The following is a 24,561-nucleotide window of genomic DNA, read 5'->3' on the forward strand; positions in this document are numbered from 1 at the left end:
CCATGCTTTACAGTAGGTATGGTGCCAGGTTTCTTCCAGACGTGACACTTGGCATTCAGGCCAGAGAGTTCAATCTTGGTTTCATCAGACTAGAGAATCTTGTTTCTCATGGTCAGAGTCTTTAAGTGCCTTTTGGCAAACTCCAAGCAGGTGTTCATGTGCTTTTTACTGAGTGGCTTCCGTCTGGCCACTCTACCATAAAGGCCTGATAGGTGGAGTGCTGCAGAGATGGTTGTCCTTCTGGAAGGTTCTCCCTTCTCCACAGAGGAACTCTGGAGCTCTGTCAGAGTGACCATCGGGTTCTTGGTCACCTCCCTGACTAAGGCCCTTCTCCCCCGACTGCTCTGTTTGGCCAGGTGGCCAGCTCTAGGAAGTCTTGGTGGTCCCAAACTTATTCCATTTAAGAATATTGGAAGCCACTGTGGGAACCTTTAATGCTGCAGACATTTTTTGGTACCCTTCCCCAAATCTGTGCCTCGACACAATCCTGTCTCGTAGCTCTACAACAATTCCTTCAACCTCATGGCTTGGTTTTTGCTCTGACGTTCACTGTCAACTGTGGGACCTTATATAGAAAGGTGTGTGCCTTTCCAAATCATGTCCAATCAATTGCATTTACTACAGGTGGACTCTGTAGTAAACTACTGGAGTTTTTATTTAATCTATTTTAGAATAAGGCTGTAATGTACAAAATGTGGAAAAAGTCAAGGGGTCTGAATACTTTCCGAATGCACTGTACAGTGAGGGAAAAAAGTATTTGATCCCCTGCTGCTTTTGTACGTTTGCCCACTGACAAAGAAATTATCAGTCTCTAATTTTAATGGTAGGTTTATTTGAACAGTGAGAGACAGAATAACAACAAGAAAATCCAGAAAAACGAATGTCAAAAATGTTATAAATTGATTAGCATTTTAATGAGGGAAATAAGTATTTGACCCCTCTGCAAAACATGACTTAGTACTTGGTGGCAAAACCCTTGTTGGCAATCACAGAGGTCAGACGTTTCTTGTAGGTTTGCACACATCTCAGGAGGGATTTTGTTCCATTCCTCTTTGCAGATCTTCTCCAAGCCATTAAGGTTTCGAGGCTGACGTTTGGCAACTCAAACCTTCAGCTCCCTCCACAGATTATCTATGGGATTAAGGTCTGGAGACTGGCTAGGCCACTCCAGGACCTTAATGTGCTTCTTCTTAAGCCACTCCTTTGTTGCCTTGGCCGTGTGTTTTGGGTCATTGTCATGCTGGAATACCCATCCACGACCCATGTTCAATGCCCTGGCTGAGGGAAGGAGGTTCTCACCCAAGATTTGACGGTACATGGCCCCGTCCATCGTCCCTTTGATGCGGTAAAGTTGTCCTGTCCCCTTAGCAGAAAAACACCCCCAAAGCATAATGTTTCCACTTCCATGTTTGACGGTGGGGATGGTGTTCTTGGGGTCATAGGTAGCATTCCTCCTCCTCCAAACACAGCGAGTTGAGTTGATGCCAAAGAGCTCCATTTTGGTCTCATCTGACCACAACACTTTTACCCAGTTTCTCCTCTGAATCATTAAGATGTTCATTGGCAAACTTCAGACGGCCCTGTATATGTGCTTTCTTGAGCAGGGGGACCTTGCGGGCACTGCAGGATTTCAGTCCTTCACGGCGTAGTGTGTTACCAATTGTTTTCTTGGTGACTATGGTCCCAGCTGCCTTGAGATCATTGACATGATCCTCCCGTGTAGTTCTGGGCTGATTCCTCACCGTTCTCATGATCATTGCAACTCCACGAGGTGAGATCTTGCATGGTGCCCCAGGCCAAGGGAGATTGACAGTTATTTTGTGTTTCTTCCATTTGCGAATAATCGCCCCAACTGTTGTCACCTTCTCACCAAGCTGCTTGGCGATGGTCTTGTAGCCCATTCCAGCCTTGTGTAGGTCTACAATCTTGTCCCTGACATCTTTGGAGAGCTCTTTGGTCTTGGCCATGGTGGATAGTTTGGAATCTGATTGATTGCTTCTGTGGACAGGTGTCTTTTATTCAGGTAACAAGCTGAGATTAGGAGCACTCCCTTTAAGAGTGTGCTCCTAATCTCAGCTCGTTACCTGTATAAAAGACACCTGGGAGCCAGAAATCTTTCTCATTGAGAGGGGGTCAAATACTTATTTCCCTCATTAAAATGCAAATCAATTTATAACATTTTTGACATGCGTTTTTCTGGATTTTGTTGTTATTCTGTCTCTCACTGTTCAAATAAACCTACCATTAAAATTATAGACTGATCATTTCTTTGTCAGTGGGCAAACGTACAAAATCAGCAGGGGATAAAATACTTTTTTTCCCCTCACTGTAAATGGTGTTTCCCATGATGAGTTCATCTTCATCATTTGGGAACAGTTATACAGTAGACAAAGAAAATACCCAGAACAAGGGATCATTTCAGTTTTATTGGACAATTTACATTAATAAGTTTATCCTGTTTAGCTTTTTTAAAATGACATCTTTCCCAGATTCTACTGACTACAAAGCCTCCGAGCTTTGCATGATACAAGGCAAAAACCTAGCATTCAAAATGTCCTGTTTGCCGACTTGCACTTAAAAATAACATATTTACAAAGATAGAGGGTTGGGGGAAGGGGGGATTGGAGAGTTCACCTACACCGTTGCCTCTATAATGAGACAAGCCTGTTAAAAACTCATGGAATTTAAAAGTAAGTGCACAGATCAGGGAGCCCTGCGCTCCTCAACGCCAGCGCCTGGCGGGAGACGTGGACCTGAAACAGAGACGCGAAGGGGAACATTAATGGTGCTGCACCACTCACACACACTCATGCAAAATGACAGACACAGGCAAAAGAAACAGTCACAGCCCCACTGGGGCCCTGTTAACATCAGCTCATCATGAGGACAATATTGCATTGATTTCTGAATGAACTTGGTCACTCTCCTTTGGGAAGAACAGTTACTACATTCACACAAGGCACTAAAATTGTGGTCCTCTGTAGCTCAATTGGTAGAGCATGGCACTTGTAACGCCAGGGTAGTGGGTTCGATCCCCGGGACCACCCATACGTAAAAATGTATGCACACATGACTGTAAGTCGCTTTGGATAAAAGCGTCTGCTAAATGGCATATTATTATTATTAAAATTGATTGATATGCTCCACATGCCCAACAGGGGGAACTATGGAGACAGTCTTTGAGGAACATAAACTTGGCTACAAATGGTTCCTTTTTTTTAACACCATGAAAATATGTACTATTTATCTTTGTAAGGTAGCCTTGAGCCCTAACAGTGAACAGGGAAAGTTGAGCTAAAAAAATATTACTGGTTAGTAGGCCTCCAATACGACACGCACCCACACACACAACAGAAACATGATACAACAGAAAAAGAGATGGTAAAAAATGGAATACTACCTTGATCGTGACTTAGACTTGTTTTTGCGGCTTGCCTTCTTACCAGACTTGTGAGATTTTTCCGTTGATCTTGAGCGACTACGTTTGGATTTCTTAGACTTCTTTTCCTTGCTAACCTCGGGGGTGGGGGACCTGCTCGACTCTGAGTCAGAGTACCTCTTGCTAGATTTGGCGGAGCCCTTCTTGCTTGCCCTGCTATCCTGACGGGAGTGCTTGTCACCCTGAGGGTCTGTGTGATCGCTGCTCTCTTTCCTTTTCTTGGATTTGCCGTTGCTCTCCTCCGCCACCACAGCGCTCACCTCCCTATCCCTCGCTCTCTCCTTCCCCCTCTCCTTTTCCTTCCCTTTCTCCTTTTCCCGCTCTCTCTCTTTGGCTTTCTGCTTCTCCTTCTTCCTATCTAACTCTTTCTCCTTCTCCTTCTTCTCTTTCTCCTTCTTGTCGTGGCCGCCACTCTGCTCTTTCTTCCTGTCCCTATCCTTGCTGGAGGCTTTCTGCTTGTGCTTGCTGCTGCGGCTGTGACTCTCCCTGCGCTCCCTGCTCATCTTCCTGTCTCTGTTCCGCTCCTTGGACCTGCTCTTGCCTCCCCTGCTGACCCTTCGCTCTCGAGAGTGGCTGCGGTTCCGGTGGCGGGCCGAGCGCTCTGTGCTGTGGTTCCGGCTGCCCTTCCTCCTCTCCCGGGCCTTGTCGTCGCTGCGCTCCCTGTGGCGTCTGTGGGAGCTGCGACTGTGGCTGCGCCGGCCGCCACCACGGGCCCTGTGCGAGGAGGAGCGGCTGCGCCTCCTCTTCCTCCGGGGCGAGGAGGAGCGCGAAGAGGAGCGTGAGGAGGCAGAGGATGACGAGGAGAAGGAAGACGATCGGCTGCTGGCGCTGCTGGAGCTGGAGCTGCTGCTGCGTCCGTTGCTGGGGGAACCGCTGGTGCCCCGCCCGCCGCCGCGCTCCTTACCCCGGCCCGCCTGCCTGACCTCGCTGCTAACCTCAGGCTCACTGCGGGACCTGCGTCTCTCTGCTGTGGGTTCTGCCTCCCTCTCTCTCACTTCCTGCTTATGGAGGCTCTCTAACTGGCCCTCGTCATAATCCCCCTTCTCTCTGCTCACTCTGTCCAGCACCATCTCTTCTGGGAGACACAGAAAACAAAACATTTATGTTACTCTCAAAGACAACATCACCACTGCTTATTGATATTGATATTGCATTTAGTTCCCTCACCACGTGCGTGCTGCGCCTCCTGCGCTTGTCTCTCCTGCAGCTCCTTCTCCTTGCGTCGGAAGGCGTCCATCTTCTCCCGGATGCGGTGGTGCAGCTCCTCCTCGTCCGTGTCAGAGGACTCGGATGCCCGGGCGCTGTTCTCCTCCTCGTCCTCACTCAAGTCCGAGCCATAGTCGCCAAGTCCACCTGCCACAACAGAGCCCCCAGCTTTTTCAGCAAGATCGCAGTAACTACCCATACAACCAACCAAGCTTCCCGTCAAAGACGCAGCCTACTGTCTATGTTTCCAACTGAATGTTTCCAACTGAACTACACACTAGAAACCCACTGACACTCCACTTACTGTAAGATGGCATGCTCTTTAGTGTTCTGATAAGAAAATACTTAGTAAATCTAAGGCCAAGACACTCAAACTGTGCTGTGAAGGGTTGCAAAATTTCAGAAACGTTCCCCAAATTCCCAGTTTTTTCAGAAATCCCGGTTGAAAGATTCCAGGTTGGAGGATTCCCTCACAGCTTATTCCCTTCCAACCAGAAAAAAATATATATATATAAGATTTTGGGGAATGTTTGGGGAATTTTTCAACCCTAGCTGTGAGGTGGACCTTCCCCTCGGCTGCCTCAGTCACTCTCAAGCTACTAAAGCAGTGAGGGGACAGGGGTTTGAGCTCTGATTCTTATCCCCCAACAACCCCCCCCTTCCCTCCCCACACCCATGTGTCGTCCCCCCCCCACCCCCGCCTGGAAGAAAAGAGGAGGAACTCACCGATGCCGATCAGAGAAGTCAGTGCACTTGACTGTGCCAGCTGTTTGGCAGGAGCTTTGATTCACATCAACAACAGGAACAACATGTTAAAACACATAGAGCCACCATAGAGAAGTCTCTAGAGAAGGGGGCACAGATAATGCACTATTCACAAGAGCGGTCTTTGGCAAAAAAAAAGAAAAAAAGAGACAAAAACGGAGAAAAGAGAAGGGGTTAACAAACAACGTCTGTCACACACATTCAAAGTCAAGACAGTTGGAATGGGGGAGAAGAACCACTCTGTACTAATGCACTAGTGTCAGATAAACGGGGACAAGTCACTTGAATCTGATCTATAGGTCAGCGTTTGTTAGAGTCAATGGGTTCAGAAATACAGTCATTCAGGAGGACCTTCAGGAGCAGGAACCAGGGAAAACAGTTTAGGTTACTGTTGTTTTCTTTTAAATACACCAGCTGCTCTTTCTTTTTTACCAGAGACATTTTCTTTTTCCTTCCGTTGCATTAGCAGAGAATGGTTGAAGATGCATATGATCACATTTTGAAAATACTCCAAGTTTGCCACTCAATTACCCTGACTTACAGAGATGAATTGAGTGACGTTTTCAGACTATATAAAACAGGCTTAAAAATGTCTTTGTGACAGGCACAGATGATGCGTGGGCTCGAGGAGACGGGGGTAAGCAGACCTTTGGTGGCTTTGCGGTGCGTCTCTTTGGCCACTGTTTGGATCTCTTCGTTGGTGACCTCCAGTAGGATTTCCGTCAGCAGAGTTTTAGTCACAATCATCTTTGGAGAGAAATGTGAGAAAAGGCTCTGACATGAGTTAATGATAATCACTTGTTTGTCAAGAGGGCAATTTTTGCAGTCTTGGATAGGATGTTTTCTTATATATTGAAATGAGTGAACAGGGGCCACATTAACTGTTTTTGCAGGCTGGATTTGTTTCAGAGCTGCTATTTGAGCTTCAGGGCTCTAGAACATAACACAAAAGACAACCTCATAGGGCTGGGCGATATGGCCTAAAAATTATATCTAGATTTTTTCAAACTTATAGGCGATTCACGATATATACACATCTAGTTTATAAAAATAAAAAAAATGTTTTCTCCAAATAAGCTTTGTTGTACAATTAAAAGGTCCAATACATTGATCTAATGAATTCAGGGCTTGTGAAATTATACCTAGGCTAAATGTAAGCCTTCCACAACCCACTAATAATTTAAATACTTTATCAAAAGAGTTTAACCTGCTTTTTTGCAATAATAACTGATCTGGCGTTCAAGTCTGTCTATTAAAATGTCCTTTTTGTTACAAATTTCACCAGAACCATGCATAATGCACATTCACTAATAATGACTAACTTCTTATAACAGTCATTATAGAAAATGTACACAATCTCTCAAGCACAAGCCCACGTGCTAGTGAGTAGCTAGCTAATCTTAATATTTGTAGTTAACTTAGATTTTTTTGCTAGCTAACAAGGCTGAACAGTTGAATTGCTATGAACACACACTTCTGTCCGTCTCCAACTGTTTGAACAGCATGCTAGCCTGTCCATTTTGTTCAGATGTTGAATTCAAGTGGCCTACCTTTTTTCTCAGAATGAGAACAAATTACCAATTCCTTATATATAATTGTGTTTTATGCTTATTGCAAATGTATAAAACAGACTAGACAGCTAGTATAACGGTCTTTGGCTAAAATGCTGCTAGTGGCACCGCAATGCCACCCCGACAAACTGAGCATTAATTTTCCAGAATCAATGTTCATTGATACTCTCGTTTTAGTAGTGTCTGCTCTGCGTGCAATTTGAGGAGTTGACATAAAAAAGGGTATTGCTAGAAAGGTTAACTTTATTACAGTAAAATAATGTATCAATGTGTTTCGGTGTTCATATGACCGATTCTGTTGGACCAAACCTCACATGCAAATTTAGTGTTGAAACCGCTTGTCAGAGAGGAAAAAGTGATCTCTCATCTTTGTTGTTGTGAGTGGCAGGGGAAGGGGCTTGGTGTGTGTGTGTAAACAGAGAGGAAGATGCGAAGCGGGAGGTTTCGCTCTCGCCAAAATCTGTCCAATCTTAACCCAATGCGTTTCTATGGGCTTATTTTGGACATAAGCTTGTCGCCTGTCTTCGGGACGATTCCCATTGTTAGGGAGGAGGCATGAGCATGTCATCATTATATACAGATCTCTGGTGTAAATGGGAAGGTGCACACAGCACAGAAGGAGCAAAAGAGAAGAGACCAAAAAGACATGAGTAGCCTACAAGCCGACAAACGCTCATAGAAATACAAAACTAGATTCTTGCAATATTGGCATTTAGAATATCGCGCAAGAATTCGATATATCGCCCACCCCTACACCCACCCCAATGTGTCAGAATGGTAGCTGTAAGCCAAAACTGACCCGCTGGAACTCTCTCTCCTCCTCGGTCATCTCTGGTTCGCTCTGGTCCTCCGGGGGAGGGGACGGGCTCCTGCTGGCCAGCTCCTGCTTCCTGGTCAGGACCCGGTCCTCATCTTCCCTCTCCTCTTCATCAACCTCTTCATCATCACTGTCCTGTTACAGGGGAGGGAAAGGGGTGGTAGGTCAGATACAAAAGACACGACAACAGGACTTCCTGAAAGCTCACCAGTGTCACAGAATATAATGCAATTGTTTTGGGGATTTTTCAACTCATTGTTCATAAGGTTAATGGGATTCATGACGCCATGGAAACAAAAAGAGATCGATGCTTACAAATTTACTCTTGCGGGGTAAACGAGGCCCGTCGCCTCCCTCGTCCGCCACGTCGCTCTCTTTGTCTTCATCTTTAGCCATTTCGGCACGCTGTTTCTCCATGCGCTCCTTCTCCAGCTTCTTCTGTTTCTCCCGGTCCATCTTCTCCAGGCCCTCTCGGATCCAGGCCGGCAGGGTGCGCCTCTTCACCGCATCTGAGAGGAGAGCCAGGTCATTGGATGCTGTGTGTGTGTGTCTGTTTTCCTGCGTGCCTGGGAAAGCTAATTGAGAAAAGTAGAGAGCAACTCTGAGATACAAAACATGGTGAGAAACAACATTTTGGATGGTGTGGGTATGAACGGCGAGAGAGCTGAAGCAAGTCACTGCCTCTCTGACAGCAGTACGAGGAAGTTTTTTTACCGAGGTGTTGGTGAAGATGCTCACCGAGGGCGGCAGCAGCAGGAGCGTCTTGTTTGGGGATCTGGATGGGGGATCTCTGACGGTCCCTAAAGCCTGGGGGCCTGTCCCGTCTGTTCTGTGGGGGACCCTGCTGCCAGTATGGAGGGTGGAACCCTGTGGGAGTGGGGCCGTAGGTGGCAGCCGCCCCGTGCTACAGAGGGAGGAAATGAGAAATGAGGACCATCCAAACTAGTTGAATGACAGAGAGGCCCTACACAACAGCAGCCATGGAACTCTACTTTAAGTGTGTGGTGTGTGTGTACCTGATAATCAAACTGGTTCATGGCCATTGGGTTCATGGCGTAGTTGTCGGGCTGACCCCCGAAGCCGTGGCTGTTCTGGGGGTAGACCCTATGGTGGCCTTCAGAGAACTCCAGACTGTCCTGGCTGTTGCTGTCCTCAGAGGGAGCCACCACGTCCATAGGTCCAGTCCCCATAGGTCCTGTTCCTGGGGGGATCCACGCCTGGTCTATGGGAGGAGGAGGGGGCTGACCGTGCATCCCCCATTCTGTAAACAACACATGTGCATTGTTATTGTTTATTAGGATCTCTTTAAGCCCACCAAAAGGCTTGTCTTACAAGAGACAATTCAAAAATCCAAAACGTACACTTGCAGTCATGCTATTCTAACATTTAACTACTGGAATGCAGGGGAACTAAGTTGATTGGGGCACAGCTACAGTACCAGTCAAAAGTTTGGACACACCTACTCATTCAAGGGTTTTTCTTTACTTTTACTATTTTCTATATTGTAGAATAATAGTGAAGACATCAGAACTATGAAATAACACACATGGAATCATGTAGTAACCAAAAAAGTGTTAAACAAATCAAAATATGTTTTATATTTTAGATTCTTCAAAGTAGCCACCCTTTGCACACTCTTGGCATTCTCTCAACCAGCTTCATGAGGTAGTCACCTGGAATGCATTTCAAAAATTTGTGGAATTTCTTTCCTTCTTAATGCTTTTGAGCCAATCAGTTGTGTTGTGACAAGGTAGGGGTGGTATACAGAAGACAGCCCTATTTGGTAAAAGACCAAGTCCATGTTATGGCAAGAACAGCTCAAATAAGCAAAGAGAAACGACAGTCCATCATTACTTTAAGACATGAAGGTCAATGCGGAACATTTCAAGAACTTTGAAAGTTTCTTCAGGTGCAGTTGCAAAAACCCATCAAGCGCTATGATGAAACTGGCTCTCATGAGGACCGCCACAGGAAAGGAAGACCCAGAGTTACCTCTGCTGCAGAGGATAAGTTCATTAGAGTTACCAGCCTCAGAAATTGCAGCCCAAATAAATGCTTCAGAGTTCAAGTAACAGACACATCACAACATCAACTGTTCAGAGGAGACTGCGTGTATCAGGCCTTCATGGTCGAATTGCTGCAAATAAACCACTACTAAAGGACTGCAATTAGAAGAAGAGACTTGCTTGGGCCAAGAAACACGAGCAATGGACATTAGACCGGTGGAAATCTATCCTTTGGTCTAATGAGTCCAAATTAGAGATTTTTGGTTCCAAACGCTGTGTCTTTGTGAGACGTAGTGTAGGTGAACGGATGATCTCTGCATGTGTAGTTCCCACCGTGAAGCATGGAGGAGGAGGTGTGATGGTGCTTTGCTGGTGACGCTGTGTGTGATTTATTTAGAATTCAAGGCACACTTAACCAGCATGGCTACCACAGCAATCTGCAGCGATACGCCATCCAATCTGGTTTGGGCTTCGTGGGACTATCATTTGTTTTTCAACAGGACAATGACCCAACACACCTCCAGGCTGTGTAAGGGCTATTTTACCAAGAATGAGAGTGATGGAGTGCTGCATCAGATGACCTGGCCTTCACAATCACCTGACCTTTTAACCAATTGAGATGGTTTGGGATGAGTTGGACCGAGAGTGAAAGAAAAGCAGCCAACAAGTGCTCAGCATATGTGGGAACTCCAAGACTGTTGGAAAAGCATTCCAGGTGAAGCTGGTTGAGAGAATGCCAAAAGTGTGCAAAGCTGTCATCAAGGCAAAGGGAGGCTACTTTTTTGGTTACTACATGATTCCACATTTGTTATTTCATAGTTTTGATGTCTTCACTATTATTCTACAAGGTAGAAAATAGTAAAAATAAAGAAAAACCCTTGAATGAATAGGTGTGTCCATACTTTTGACTGGTACTGTATGGTAATGTGGTGGATGTGAAATTGAGTACATCGGTGACATCACACCTTCCCTGAGATCTAAAGAAAAATGATGTACAGACTGAGTATAGCAAGTATGGTGGGTCTTCTTGCAACGTGAGAAAACAGATCACGGACATAAGCCTCATATATTCACCATCCCCAGAAAATTATGTTAAGAGTTTACCAGGTTGCCACATTCTGCCAAAATTGGAGTCGCCCTGGAAGGAGCCATGGTTATTGGGCACCACAGGATCCATGCCAGGTATGTCCTGTCCATTAGGATGAAGGTTCTGCTGGTCTACTGTAGGGCCTGTAGACTCTTTCTGAGCAATCCAGGCCTGGGCCAGTGCTGCCCAGTCCACTTGGCCTGCACAACACAGAGAGACAACAAGAGAAGCATTGCTTGGGGTGTAATTTTGTAAAATTGTAAATAATGACTGAGCTGTCATTCTGCATGGTCAAAGCAATGTTACACCAATCCAATCTTGGATCATTTCCAATTGGACAGAGCTCTATGCATACAGGTGATGTCACCCACCTGGATCTTGCTGGTGCTGGAAGGACTGCATCCACTGCTGCTGGTTCATAGGCCATTGCGGCCAGGGCTGTCCACCCTGGTCCCACATCTCTCACCCTGTAGTTCCTACGCCTGGAGCCTGACTATGTGGGACAGAAGCATGATATGACATTACTGAAAGTGAATAGTGATATTCTCAATGTGAACCGTCCATGCGAACTGTACGTATCATGATGAATGTGTTAGCAAGCTAGTTAGGTAGCCAGCGGCTGTTTACAAATCAGAACGGCTAGAAATCGGTCTCAGCTAAGTAAAGTTAGCTACATTAGGCGTTTCACCCAAATGGCTTCGGATCAAACTAGTAACGTTAGTTTGATATCGATGCAGATAGTTTTTTATCGACAGTGCAGAAGCCAGCTAATAATAAAAAAATCAACAAAGCTAAATGGGTAACCTTGATAGCTAATTGAGATCTGCGTAATTGTGGCTAGCTAGCGGCAGTTAGGGGCATGAATGCTAGCTAAGTTAGCTCAGCTGGCTATGGATGTTTGCTGGGTGGCGCTAGCTAGCGAACGTTTGCACTTCACGCTACCAGTTTATTTCATTTACATTGCATGCACTTAATTGTTGATATCTTGGTAGGTAAACATTCTCGCGTTATATAATTGTATCTAAACGATTGTGCATTACTTGTTTGTTTCTTCAGTCAGTGTTTTCCAAATTCCCCGGGCTCGGTGCGAAATGCAACTGGCTAATGTTAGCTGGCTAACAGTTAGCTAGCGTCAGCTTGCTTGTTTTCAAGATTTTGGTTGGAAAGTTAGAAAATAGCTAGCTATAGTTTGGAATAATGCTTAAAAGAACAGTAGCTAACATAATCTACTGTAACAGCTGCATCAGGAGAATGGACACAAACTAAACATCATAACACGCTTGAGCGTTTCCCACCTCTCCAACTTGGTTCTTCTTCACCGTCGAGCACTCAAAATGGCTACGACCTGGAAGTAGTCTGGCTGGCAGCCACCGAGGCAAAAGTCTACGAGAAAACGCTCGTCACAAACCATTGGGCTCTATGGGGCCAAAAATAAACCTACTGATTGTAAATTAGGGCCAAAGATCATGAAAAAGTGACAAAACAATCAACTTTAAACAATTCTGCAGAAATGATGTAATGTCATTCTTCTGGTACATATTACAGGCCTATTTCCTAATAACAATTTGTCCCAAATTTGATTTAGTAGAGTTAATATTTTCATGAAATTGAATTTGTTTGACAATAGCTGTGCTGGTCCTACGCTGTGTTTACACAGCCAGCCCAATTCTGATCTATTTCCCACTAATTAGTATTTTGTTCAATCACATTAGATATTTCAAAGAGCAATTCGTGAAACAAATATCAGATTTGGGTTGCCTGTGTAAACGCAGCCATAGTCTCTACAGGGAATAGGGTGTCATTAGGGCCATAGCCATGGAGGTTATTATCAGTAAGTGATGCATATAGACAAAACTAATGGGTTTGTTTAGTTTAGTTTATTAGGATCCCCATTAGCTACTGCACATGCAGCAGCATTTCCTGGGGTCCACATAAAACGTACAAATATATGACAAAGTACAGAACAGTAATAGACAAGAACAGCATAATATACATGAAATTAAAAATAAAACAAGAGTTATATATAGGAAAGAAACCAAGAGAAAACAAAAATACTATTTACACACTATTGATATATTCATATCCTTATATGGAGTAGGGAACTACATGTAGTTCAACTAGTAATTTAATCAACATTTTCTGTAGCTTGGTGGTAGTTGAACTAAATTCAAATCTTGATAGTGTTTTCAGTAGTTAACTTTTTTGCCATGTAGTGGTGTAGCTAACTACTGGAACTACACATTACTTTTTTTGCAAAAATAAAATATGGGTAAAGTAGGCAAGAATTTCCTTTCTTTTTTGGCATCAGACCTGCCTAATTCTCAATTGAAACATTGTTTTTGTGTTTAATAGGCTAAATATCGCATTCTGTTAACATCTGACTCCATAATTGACATTTGTTTGGTAAAAAGGAGTCCATTCTCATTTTGTCTCCTTTTCTTTTAAGAGCTTTGTCACAATGGAGCAGTCTGTTCTTGCAATTTGTATTCTATGATATTTCAGATATAAGTATGCTAAATCTAACTACGTTATATATGTTTTTTAAGGGTAGCGTTAGCGTAGCTTAACTTCTTCCAATGTGAAGTAATTTGTAGCTTGGTAAACTATATTTTCAGAGTAGCTTCCCCAACACTGGAAGACATATTCCCTTGAAATGAACACTGAAGAAAATAAGTCAGGATGTAAATAAAAGAGGTACGGAGATAGAGCTGTGTGAAAGAGTGAGCATCTTAGAAGAGGAGAGAAGAAAAAGCTTTTCCACACACCAAGGTAAAACCAAAGTATTTGATTATGTAATGAATCATTGCACCTCTTTTCCACCTCTTCCACCTCTTCAACCTCTCTTTGTTTGCATTCTTATTTGACTCTGTATTCTCTGTATTCCTCTTTATCTCTGAGTGGTTTAATGGGTGTTCTCTTCCCAACAGCTGAAGAGGAGTGAGCATTCCATGATGATGCTCCTCAGAGCATCTGCCAGGGTGCTCAACGACCTAAACTTCACTGGTACAGTATAGCCTACCCTCGTCATCTCAAGACCACAGTGACTGTTGTATATTCTCTAGTCCTGGACTAAAAAGCGTGCTCCCTAAATAGTGCACTACTTTTAGAGAATAGGGTGCTATTTGGGGCACAGCCCCTCTCTCGCTCGCTCATATCCGTCCTCCTCATCTCTTCCTTGTTCTCCCTTTTTGCTTTTAGAACCTACAGGGTCTCTGGGAAGGTCAAGGCCTCCTTTCACCCATGCACTGGCCATTCTACTTGGTACAGAATGGGGTTCTACTGTGTTTGGTATTTTGGTATTTTATTAGGATCCCCATTAGCTGTTGCGAAAGCAGCAGCTACTCTTCCTGGTGTCCACACAAAACATGAAACATTACATAATTTACAGAACATTAATAGACAAGAATAGCTCAAGGACAGAACTACATCAATTTAAAAACGGCACATATCAATACATACACACACACAAAATATCTAGGTCAAATAGGGGAGAGGAGTTGTGCCGTGACGCCTTGCTTTATCTGTTTCTTGAAACCAGGTTTTCTGTTCATTTAAGTAATATGAGATGGAAGGGAGTTCCATGCAATAATGGCTTTATATACTACTATATGCTTTCTTGAATTTGTTCTGGATTTGTGGACTGTGAAAAGACCCCTGGTGGCATGTCTGGTGGGGTATGTGTGTGTGTGTCAGAGCTGTGTATAAGTTGACTATGCAAACAATTTGGAATTTTCAACACTGTTTTTTATAAAAAGAAGAAGTGAGGCAGTCAGTCTCTCATCAACTGTGTTAAGGACATCAATGAACAATTGGACTTTACATCAGCTGAGGTAAATTCAGATTTCTCTCAGGTTTTAGACAACCATGTTCTCTCAGTTAAAGGTTGACGTACAATAGTACCTCAGTATCTCTGTATGATGTGCAAAATGTCCACCATAAGTAACTCTTAAAGCATCACGCATGTACTCTAATTCAGGGTATCCACAGTGTTGTTGGGCATCCGTGTCTCTAACCCTAAATGTGTTATGATGATGACAACTCTCTCAATCTCTCTCACTCACTCACTCACTCACTCACTCACTCACTCACTCAAATGTACTTTATTATGTTTCTTTTTATAGGGACAGTGCACATTAATCAACATTTCTGTAAAAGTGCCAGTTTTAGCCAGCCGGCTAATTTTCAACCACAGTCCCTGTGCAGTTTATTAAAAACAATTAAATGACAATGCAGACAGACAATGAACACATGCAGAGCAACGTATGGCAAGCAACACTTAGCATGCAGACATACAGAGCAATAACACAAAAAGCAACCAAACAGAAATACAGAAAAATAATAATGTTTACACACCTCACAAGCTACAGACAATACTCACTCACTCACACACACACAGATGCACTGCCACACTGAAAAGTGTGATTCTCATCTGAGTCCACTCCAGCCAGGAGAACATGGACATGGATATTTCTGCTCAGATGTTCAGCAGTATCTGACCCCAAACAGGTGACGATTTGAGACTGAATTTCTCTGTGAAATATATGTTCAAGGCCCAGCGATAGTGTCCTGTACAGGGATTTGTCTCCCGAGTGGCGCAGTGGTCTAAGGCACTGCATCGCAGTGCTAGCTGTGCCACTAGAGATCCTGGTTCGAATCCAGGCTCTGTCGTAGCCGGCCGCGACCGGGAGACCCATGCGACCGCACACAATTGGTCCAGGGTAGGGGAGGGAATGGCCGGCAGGGATGTAGCTCAGTTGGTAGAGCATGGCGTTTGCAACGCCAGGGTTGTGGGTTCGATTCCCACGGGGGGCCAGTATGAAATAAATATATATAAAAAAAATAATGGCTCTGGATAAGAGCGTCTGCTAAATGACTAAAATGTAAATGTACAGAAGATAGGCTCTGACAAGGCTAATGCATGAATCCTGTGATCTAGCCGTGTGTGAAATGTGGTGCATCTATCACCAAAGTTACAATCCAAAAACAGCTGCCCCACTACATGGAATTCTATAGCGAAGCTTCCAACATTGTAATGTCAATGTCACAATATGGGCCATTTTTAAACAATAGTTGTAGCTGGTGCTTTCAAAGTTGGTTAAATTATACATCATTTGAAAGATAATTTCATGACCTTTCAGAACCACTTTGTCACGCATTCTGCCGAGACTGCCCTTCCTTCTGGTTCGGGCAGGCTGCGGCGTTCGTCGTCACCGGAATACTAGCTGCTGCCGATCTATGTTCTATGTTGCACCTGTTGCCCATTACGTGATTACTCCTTCCCTATTTAACCCGGTGGCTCCCAACGTGTTTTGTGCGTGTTTGTTTTTCGTTTCGTGTGTCGTTGGTGAGCGGGTTTGTTCCTCCCTGTGTGGAGATGTTTTTGTATTTGGATCCTTTACTTATTCAGTAAAGTACGTTTCATTGAGTTCTGTGTCCTGCGCCTGACTTCAATCCACCGCATTAAACTGACACTCGTGACACACTTGAAACTAATTTTGAAATGAACCAGGGTTTCCTTTTTAAAGCAATTTATAGAGGTAATTCTGATATGTACCCTAGACTCGAGGACGAGGTCAAAGTTATGTTGACCTGAATATTGTGAAAATGTGTCTGCTGGATAGCTGGGAATCTAAGCTTTCCAATGATATCTGATGAAAGGGTATACATGAGCAATAACTTGTACACTGCCATTTTTTGTCATAGCGTAACATCCAAAAATGTTTTCCTGACATTGTCTCATCGTTTTAAAGAATGGCATGAAAATATTATCTTTCATGTTTTTAAAAATTAGATTTGTACATAGTGAATGTCTTAAAGAAAGTGGAGAGATGGATTGATGAAAGAAAAGATGGAGAGATGAAAGAGAGTGATAACAGAGAAAGCTCCCATTACTGCACTACTATCACACATTTTTCCAGCTCTAGGGACATAGACCTTCAAGAAAATCACTATAAGACATCGTCACCCGAAGGGAACCTGACGGTCTAAATTTGGTGGTCTGGCTCAAGGCTAAAACAACTGATTTTATTTGAAATTGCATAAGAGCATTTTATATATTGTTAAACAATTATATCTAATCTATTTTCAGGGGGAAGGGTTTTGATAAAATACTGCATCAGTTGTTTGTAAGATGAGACGTTATGCATTGCTTGGCTAGAACATTAAAGGAATAAAACAATAACTTCATTTATCAATAATTATTGCATGAATCATTTTTTGGACCTGAACTTATTTAGCAATATTTAGCAAGCAGCTGGGGACAAGGGGGTCTATAAATATAAATACGAATACAAATAAATCCTTATCGTAATTATAGATGGACATACATTTAGAATTGAACCTATACTTCCCCATTCAGTTCCCTGTTTCGGTAGTGCACCCAAATAAAGAGCATGACCAGATGAGAAAGAGAGAGTGGGAAAGAGCCCAGTGAGCACTGGCGGACGCATGATGTCAATTGATGCTATTGGAATGATCTTTATCAATGGGAGAGTCAATGCCACTGGAAAGTATTTTTAATTTTTTCCCTCCAGGTTAGATGGAAGTCATATTGTACAATCTGTGTGTCTCCCCTCTTTTCATAGGCCTAGGCTATTGGTTGCATTCAAGACAAGGTCATTTTTATTGATCTCAGTCAAGATCAGTAGCCTGTCATTTCAGTAATTTTTGTGGTTGGCTATTAAAAAGATGGATGTTTTCCTAATGCACGTGGCCCTGTTCAGTTCCAATGGCAAACAGCTGCCAGTATCCAGTGCATGCAGCCATCTGGTGGACTGTCTGGGACAGAGAACATTGGCTCTATCCGAAAACCTATCTTCAATTGATTGAATTCCATCCAGTATTGTGATCCTGTCTTAAAACCTCTGAAATAAACATTTGAAACACAAGATGACAAGTGAAGAAGACTATAACGCTATAGACTAAAATAAACACCCATGTAGGCCGCCTAACCCAGATGCTGACAGAGAACATGGTTCTCAGAAACAACTCTTGGTACCATGTGCCCAGTGCCCTGAAGGCAATACGCTTCCAAGCTTGAAGGGGACACACTTCTATTTCTGCCACCCAGGCCTTCCATGACAGTGACTAAATGTTAAACTGAGCTTGAGCACTGTCCCTTTGTATTGTACTGTTGTAAGAGATGAACACTGCAGCGGTCCCTTGTCACTGGTTTCCATTACCATCGTGACAGAGGAAAGAGGACCAGGCCCTTTCATTAACTGAGATTAAAATCATATCTAATCCTTCAAGAGAATGTCCCCAAGCGAGGGCTTCTGCTTTTCAAAATAGACCAAATACATGTTTTTTTTTTTTAAATGGCTGTGTTGTTGGTGGGTGGCTTGACACTCTGCTTTAATGTTTTAACAGCGTGATTGGGATGTCACAGTGTGTGGGACCAGGAGGGCGGACGATGGGATGCTTTTAGACGTTGCCCTTTTCCTGATTCCACACCCACCTCCTCTTCACCAGCTCGCGACATGTTTCTCAAACAGCGTTGCTTTGCACCCGTCATGGCACATCGCCACCACCGACAGAGTGAATATGGCACCATGGGATTCACTGTGACAGCCCCTGACTAATGGCCGGCACCGTCTTCACACAGTAAAGAGGGATGACACAAATTCCAGTGCAAAAACAACAGCCATACTCATCCACTATCAAGTACTTTCCTTTGGGGGAAAGAAAGAGAAGATTCAAACATCCACTCAAAATAAGAACATGCCAGCTGAGCCTTGTTGGTTTCCCATTTCATAAATTAGATTTATTCTCTTCGATATATATGATTTCACATAACCCAATGGTGTTCCGAGTTCCTTATTGAAATCGAATGACATTTTCAGAAGGAAAAGAAAGCCTGAAGAAAAACCCTGTAGCCTGAGTCACCATAGTTTAGTATTGTGGTATTACACCAAATTCTCATGGTTTTGCATATACATTTCACATAAGCTGTCTGTATGCAAATATATGTTCACTGTAATTATTTGTTCTTAACATGCAGAAGCATAACAATCCTAGAGTGTAGGCACTGAGTATTTCTTTGTTTTGAAATAAATTCATCAAACCGTATCCTTACTTATAGTAATCCTTCACCTCACCAGAATAATTTGGCAATTTCCCAACAACCGACAGATAAAATATCTCAATTTCATTCCCCCCAAAAATATTTGCAGAACGATTAACATAAATGGTAAGACACATTTGAATCCCAAGATTGATCAACACATTCACTGCCTTTAGTTTAACTACAGCAGAAAATATGGGATAAAAAGAGAAATGAAATGAAAAGGATTGTTTATTGTCCGGCGAGCTGGCAATCATTTATGTCTCTTTGTGATGTTTAACAATGTGTTTGTATCTGTGTGGTTAGAGATTGTTTGTCCACCAGTGTGCATATGTAATATAATTGAAAAAAACTGTGCCGACCAACACAGTAATGTATTGGTCTGAAACACACTTGGATGGCCAGCCACATTATGGACCTCTCCTTTCAGGAATAGTTTGAGATCACATTCTTTTGGCACTTAATTCTTTCGTGTATGTTTTCCATAATTTCATATTATTTCTCTTACCAAAAACTCTTTGGCAATCACGATTTAATGATAGTCACACATTCACATGTTCTACAAAAAAATACAATTTGTATTCACCACAGCAGGCTGTAAAATATAAATAACATAGCATTTTTCTTCTGTATAATTTGTGCTAATTAAATATACTATTCTGCCACTCTCTCCCTTTCTCGCTCCCTTTCACAGACGTATAAGCAACTGTATGGGGACTTTCAGTAAGTGGACCGAGACACGAACAGTATGGTAACCCTTCCATGCTGAGCAGTCCAGCATACATCAAGGTAATGCATGTCCCTGATGGCCTACAAATCCCATCATGCAGTGCATGCCATGTTTCAGGCTCTTGGGAGTCAAAGTTTAGAGAGAGGTATGCCCAAAGCAGGTCTCTCTCTCTTTTTTCCTCTTCCTCTCTCTCCTGAGAGACCAATGATTGTTGGGCAGCTCTGTGCTCTGGCTGTCACAGCAGCTCCTCGTAGAACAGCAGGTAGGCTTGAGAGTTGAGGACCCTGGATTCTGGTACCGTCTGGACATTGGTGTCGCTCACATACACCCACTGACCCTGTGTGGCACTGCTTGCTTCCCTTGGACCTGAAACACAGTAAGGGTCTTTGGTGAAATGGGAAGAGATGGAGAGTTTCTAGGAGCCATTACTGTGAGAAACCAATGACTGTGGCTAGCTTACCACAGAAACAGTGACAGAATGAGGAGCAGCATGGACAATTGGCTTAGACAGAGCATATTACATAATGATAACAACACTACACTTAGGCCTTAAGCCTTACTTCAGGCTCTATTTTACACTTAAACCAGGCGGACACTACAGATTTTTTGCCTGATCTACGGGCTCCCGGCGCATTTTTCCAGATCATAGGGAATTGGAGCAAACCGTAGTAAAACGTAACGCCTCAGCCCGTAAAGTGTAAGCGCATACCCCATTTACGGTTGATGGCTCTCACAGGCACTTACGGTGTCCCGATCATTTTCAAATATGTTGAATATATTTGGACGTAAATCAGGCAATTATCGGCAAGTGCGAGTTTTCCAATCGTACTGCCGTGGAGACCGCCAGGTGTACACTACGATTTGGCTTGACTGAATCGTTAAATGTGAGAGGTTCTCCGATGGTTAGAGCCCGTAGACCGGGCAAAGATCGTGTAGTGTATTTCAGCCTTTACCTGACGGAAGGTTACAGCAGGGTGAGGAAAACATGTATTGAAACGAAAGAGAAAAGGAAAAGCAGTGAGAAGGAAATGAGAGGAAACAAAGATGAGCGTTGTAAGAAGGGATGTGTTGACATGAGGAAAGGAGAGCAGGCGACAGCGGCGTTGCCATTTGATGGAGACAAACTCTCAGTGGTTCCCGAGGCCCCTTTGACCTCTCTATGGTGGATCACCAATGCTGCCAAGACAATGTCACCTCAAGTCCTATACTAGTTCTTTACCAGCGAGGACAACTGCTCACAAAGACCTCTGTCATAAAGACCTTTTCATTACAGTTGAGCGGCGCTGAATGGCAGGCGCTCTCCTTGAGTGGGGAAAGGAGAAAATACGTCTATATAACGGCGGACATCTATATACACTACAACGCTTTTTCTCTCATAAATACCGCCTTCAAGGTTACATGGAGTGAGGCCTTCACACAAATACAGGCCTTCACACACATACTTTTTACAATCATACAATTCCATGCTTTGGTCGATATATATATATATTTTTTATGTAAACGTATTGACATAGCCTCTTAAGACAAAATCGCTAAAGGAATAGAGTATTATACGGACAGACAGAAAGAGACAGTTCTTACCTGCCAGGTTTCTGCGCTGTGGCTGCTCGGTTCTCCTCTGGGGTGAGCGGACCTTTACGTACGCGGTGTAGTGGCCCCCGCGCATCGACCCGCTGTGTTCGACGATGCCATACAGGTTGTAGAGCACACGCTCCCCCCCCACCAGGTTCTGCCCAAATAGAAACACACACAAATTAACTCAGGATGAGGCATTGAGCACTGCCAAGAGCTCAGACAGAAACAGGAGTGTCTAAGCTATTTGTATCTTTTCAACCATTCACAACAAGCACAAATACATGAGCTACAGTGTCCATGGACCCATATTAATTTCAGTGTAAGGGTTTTTAGTAAAGATATTGTCCCTGTTTTCACGTGAAGAAGAGTGAGTACCCTGCAGGATGCCGAGCAGAACGGAGCCAGGTCCAGGATGAGAGGGAAGTTGACGTGACGGTTGACTTTTCGTAGGTTCATCCCTGCCTTCACACACACACACACAATCAAAACCACAATCAACCTCAAATATACACTGACACAGTAACAGCCTACACCATGACCACAATTTAGATAAACAGGAGAACACAACGTAATTCACATGAACATGATATATCATATACTATAACGTAAAGATGTGTACAATAACGCATGAAATAATACGCTAACCTGATGGAAGCGTTTGAGGTGCAGAGTGACCACCGGGGGCAGCGAAGAGATCAGTATCTGTTTGCGAGCGCTGGTGTACACCCTGTCAGACTTCTTCTCTGTAAGCAGTGGTGGAAAAAGTACCCAATTAATATACTTGAGTAAAAGTAAAAGATACCTTAATGAAAAATGACTCAAGTAGAAGTGAAAGTCACACAGTAAAATACTACTTGAGTAAAAGTCTAAAAGTATATGGTTTTAAATATTCTTAAGTATCAAAAGTAAATGTAATTGCTAAAATATACTTAAGTGTAAAAGTATAAATCATTCCACATTCCTTATATTAACCATTTTCCAGTCCTGCTAAGCATTCGAAATGTAATGAGTACTTTTGGGTGTCAGGGAAAATGTATGGAATAAAAAGCACATTATTTTCCTTAGGAATGTAGTGGAGTAAAAGTAGTCAAAAATCTAAATAGTAAAGTAATGTTCAGATACCCTAAAACACAACTGAAGTACTTTACACCACTGTCTGTAAGCACATACAGACACCACAATGTCACTTTGTGAATGGTAATTTTTCAAATCCATGATTGCTCTGCCTGATACAAGCGTAGCCTAAATGCCTGCATTTGAATATCTGTGTAAATGCGTGACATGGATAGGTGCCGAGTAGCTATGCATTTCCATATCACGTACTGCTGTCACTATCAGGTCAGGATCTCAACAACTTGTCTTTAACAACAGTGGTTCTCTTTCAAACCAGCACAAGTTCTCTCTCAAACGCTCTATGTGTTCTAAATAACCTGCTGGGGTGCTCTTCCGCAGTTGTTTCTGCCGGCGGTCCGTGCAGCTCTCGCACAACAGCTTGTTGTTGCCCATCAGCAGCTCCACCGAGGTGAACTGGTGAAGGCAGGACTGAACGGAGCATTCCTTGGAGCAGGGCGTGTAGCTGTGGGACAGGGCCTGGAATGCCCCCTGGTGGTGGGGGTGAGGAGGAGACTGTTGAGGATGTTGAGGCTGGGGCTCCCCCTGGTCCTCAGGACAGTGTGTGGAGGGTGAGTCCCCTGAACCAGGGCCCAGGTTCATCTTATGCACTGCACTGACCAGCTGCTCCACAGCACCAACCTGCTGGGTCCTGGGGGAGAGGGCGGACGGGTTAGCGGATGTGGGAGACTGGGTAGGGGTGGACCCTCTGCCACCATGGCTGTGGCCCGAGGAGTGCCGGGGGGTCCACTCGCTCTCCGAGGCTTCGCTGTCGGCATCGTTGCTGCTGTCCTGAGGGCCAGAGTCTTTCTCGCTGCCGTCCGATAGGCTGCTGGTGGCGGCCATTTTGGAACCTCCAGCGGCACGGGCCATTATGGAGGGGGACTCCTCCTCGGGGTGGTCCGAGGGGCTGTCTGCCCCCTTCTCTTCCACAGAGCCAGGGGACTTCCGGCCCTGCTGCTGCTTCTGAGGGAGGTAGACACACACAGTCAGCAAAACACACCCACCCACTGACTCAAACTACACTTACACACAGACACAAAGAAAACAAACACCTGTCCGCTAAGTTTCCTGCTGTTCTTATTGAGCGCTGCCGAAAGCATCTCGTCACCGTGGGAGACGTGAGCTTCTTGCTCCCGACTGCTCTTCCCAGTCCTGCCCGGGTTGGACGGCTTGGACATCTGAACAGCACCAGGACATGACACAAAGACAGAGATGAAACCAACATACTGTACACTTATCACGTATGACCAACTAGGGCGGCAGGTAGCTTAGTGGTTAACAGCGTTGTGCCAGTAACCGAAAGGTCGCTAGTTCTAATCCCTGAGCCGACTAGGAGAAAAATATGTTGATGTGCCCTTGAGCAAGGCACTTAACCCTAATTGCTCATGTAAGTCGCTCTGGATAAGAGCGTCTGCTAAATGACAAAAAATAAAAATAAATAAAAAAGAATGTCAGAAGCAGTATTCTGGACTGGGAACTATTGCAAAACTAATGCAAAGATATGCTCACCCGCTCCTCAATGATGGGCAGGGAGATGTCAATGAAGGCTTCCTTTATTGTGGAGATCTGAGGGAGACAGAGGACAGGCATCCATATCACTAACAATCAAAGTACGGCATGGCTTTCAGCTGGGAACAACTATAGCCTTACAGAAAGATGAACACTTCTCATTGAGAAGTATTTTTTAATGGTTTAACTGTGCATGACACATACAAAACATATGGCTCAGTTGGTAGAGCATGGCGCTTGCAACACCAGGATTGTGGGTTCGATTCCCAGGGTCACCGTACGTAAAATGAATTTAGAATGACTAAGTCGCTTTGGATAAAAGCATCTGCTAAATGGCATATATTATTATAACTGTAGCTGTATGATTAATCATCATTAATTATTAAGGAATACAGCCAAACTCTTCAATGGTTGACGACACACACTTACCTAAATGCACCTAGATTCCAGTAACCATAAACAGAATGGACGGGCAATGAATCACTTACATGTTCACACTCCTCACACATGATGGTGTTGGTCAACTCCCCCACAAAGATGCGATCCACAAAGTTCAACTTCACACCCTCCTTCCCGTATGCTGGGATAAAAGGAAATCAAGGTTAATCAAATAAAAAACAACAAAGTTCAGCTACAATCATTCAGAATAAATGTACTTTAACCAATGCCTATGTTCATTCA

The 24,561-nt window shown here is 43.9% G+C and overlaps 2 protein-coding genes across 7 annotated transcripts in view; both read right to left on the reverse strand.

Moving 5' to 3' along the window:
• Positions 1-2,407: 2,407 nt before the first annotated feature.
• On the reverse strand, positions 2,408-12,275 carry LOC121555966 (arginine/serine-rich protein PNISR). Of its 5 annotated transcripts, none has more exons than XM_041869823.1 (12): positions 12,187-12,275; positions 11,263-11,384; positions 10,909-11,091; positions 8,815-9,059; positions 8,537-8,702; positions 8,114-8,307; positions 7,781-7,933; positions 6,058-6,157; positions 5,372-5,425; positions 4,607-4,792; positions 3,401-4,514; positions 2,408-2,753 (listed from the first exon to the last, which is right to left on the reverse strand). In XM_041869823.1, exons 2-12 carry the CDS (start codon positions 11,348-11,350, stop codon positions 2,723-2,725), a joined length of 2,514 nt encoding a protein of 837 aa, XP_041725757.1. In that variant the 5' UTR covers positions 11,351-11,384; positions 12,187-12,275; the 3' UTR covers positions 2,408-2,722. The 5 variants fall into 5 exon arrangements, with proteins under 5 accessions (XP_041725757.1, XP_041725755.1, XP_041725754.1 ...); XM_041869821.1 differs by having other exon boundaries at positions 8,114-8,373; XM_041869820.1 differs by having other exon boundaries at positions 3,401-4,511; positions 8,114-8,373; positions 8,513-8,702.
• A 7,193-nt stretch (positions 12,276-19,468) lies between these two features.
• The window catches only part of LOC121555942 (ubiquitin carboxyl-terminal hydrolase 45-like), a 40,861-nt gene continuing 35,768 nt past the window's right edge, over positions 19,469-24,561 (reverse strand). For both annotated transcript variants that reach the window (XM_045216877.1, XM_045216876.1), the window contains 8 exons: positions 24,369-24,460; positions 23,881-23,937; positions 23,424-23,549; positions 22,689-23,334; positions 21,904-22,001; positions 21,634-21,720; positions 21,265-21,412; positions 19,469-20,049 (listed from right to left, as the gene is read on the reverse strand). In XM_045216877.1, coding sequence (XP_045072812.1) covers positions 19,919-20,049; positions 21,265-21,412; positions 21,634-21,720; positions 21,904-22,001; positions 22,689-23,334; positions 23,424-23,549; positions 23,881-23,937; positions 24,369-24,460 — 1,385 coding nt within the window. In that variant the 3' untranslated portion in view covers positions 19,469-19,918. The remainder of the gene's footprint in view (positions 20,050-21,264; positions 21,413-21,633; positions 21,721-21,903; positions 22,002-22,688; positions 23,335-23,423; positions 23,550-23,880; positions 23,938-24,368; positions 24,461-24,561) is intronic.

This window comes from Coregonus clupeaformis, unplaced genomic scaffold (assembly GCF_020615455.1).
Source record: "Coregonus clupeaformis isolate EN_2021a unplaced genomic scaffold, ASM2061545v1 scaf0836, whole genome shotgun sequence".
NCBI lineage: Eukaryota > Metazoa > Chordata > Actinopteri > Salmoniformes > Salmonidae > Coregonus > Coregonus clupeaformis.

Excerpts from the sequence above, each read along its gene's own strand:
- LOC121555966 (XM_041869818.1), bottom strand. The coding sequence starts at position 11,350 with ATGTGGGACCAGGGTGGACAGCCCTGGCCGCAATGGCCTATGAACCAG. Across the intron at positions 11,092-11,262 it reads CCAGCACCAGCAAGATCCAG|GCCAAGTGGACTGGGCAGCA; the intron begins GTGGGTGACATC and ends TGTGTTGTGCAG. Across the intron at positions 4,793-5,371 it reads GACTTCTCTGATCGGCATCG|GTGGACTTGGCGACTATGGC; the intron begins GTGAGTTCCTCC and ends CTGTTGTGGCAG.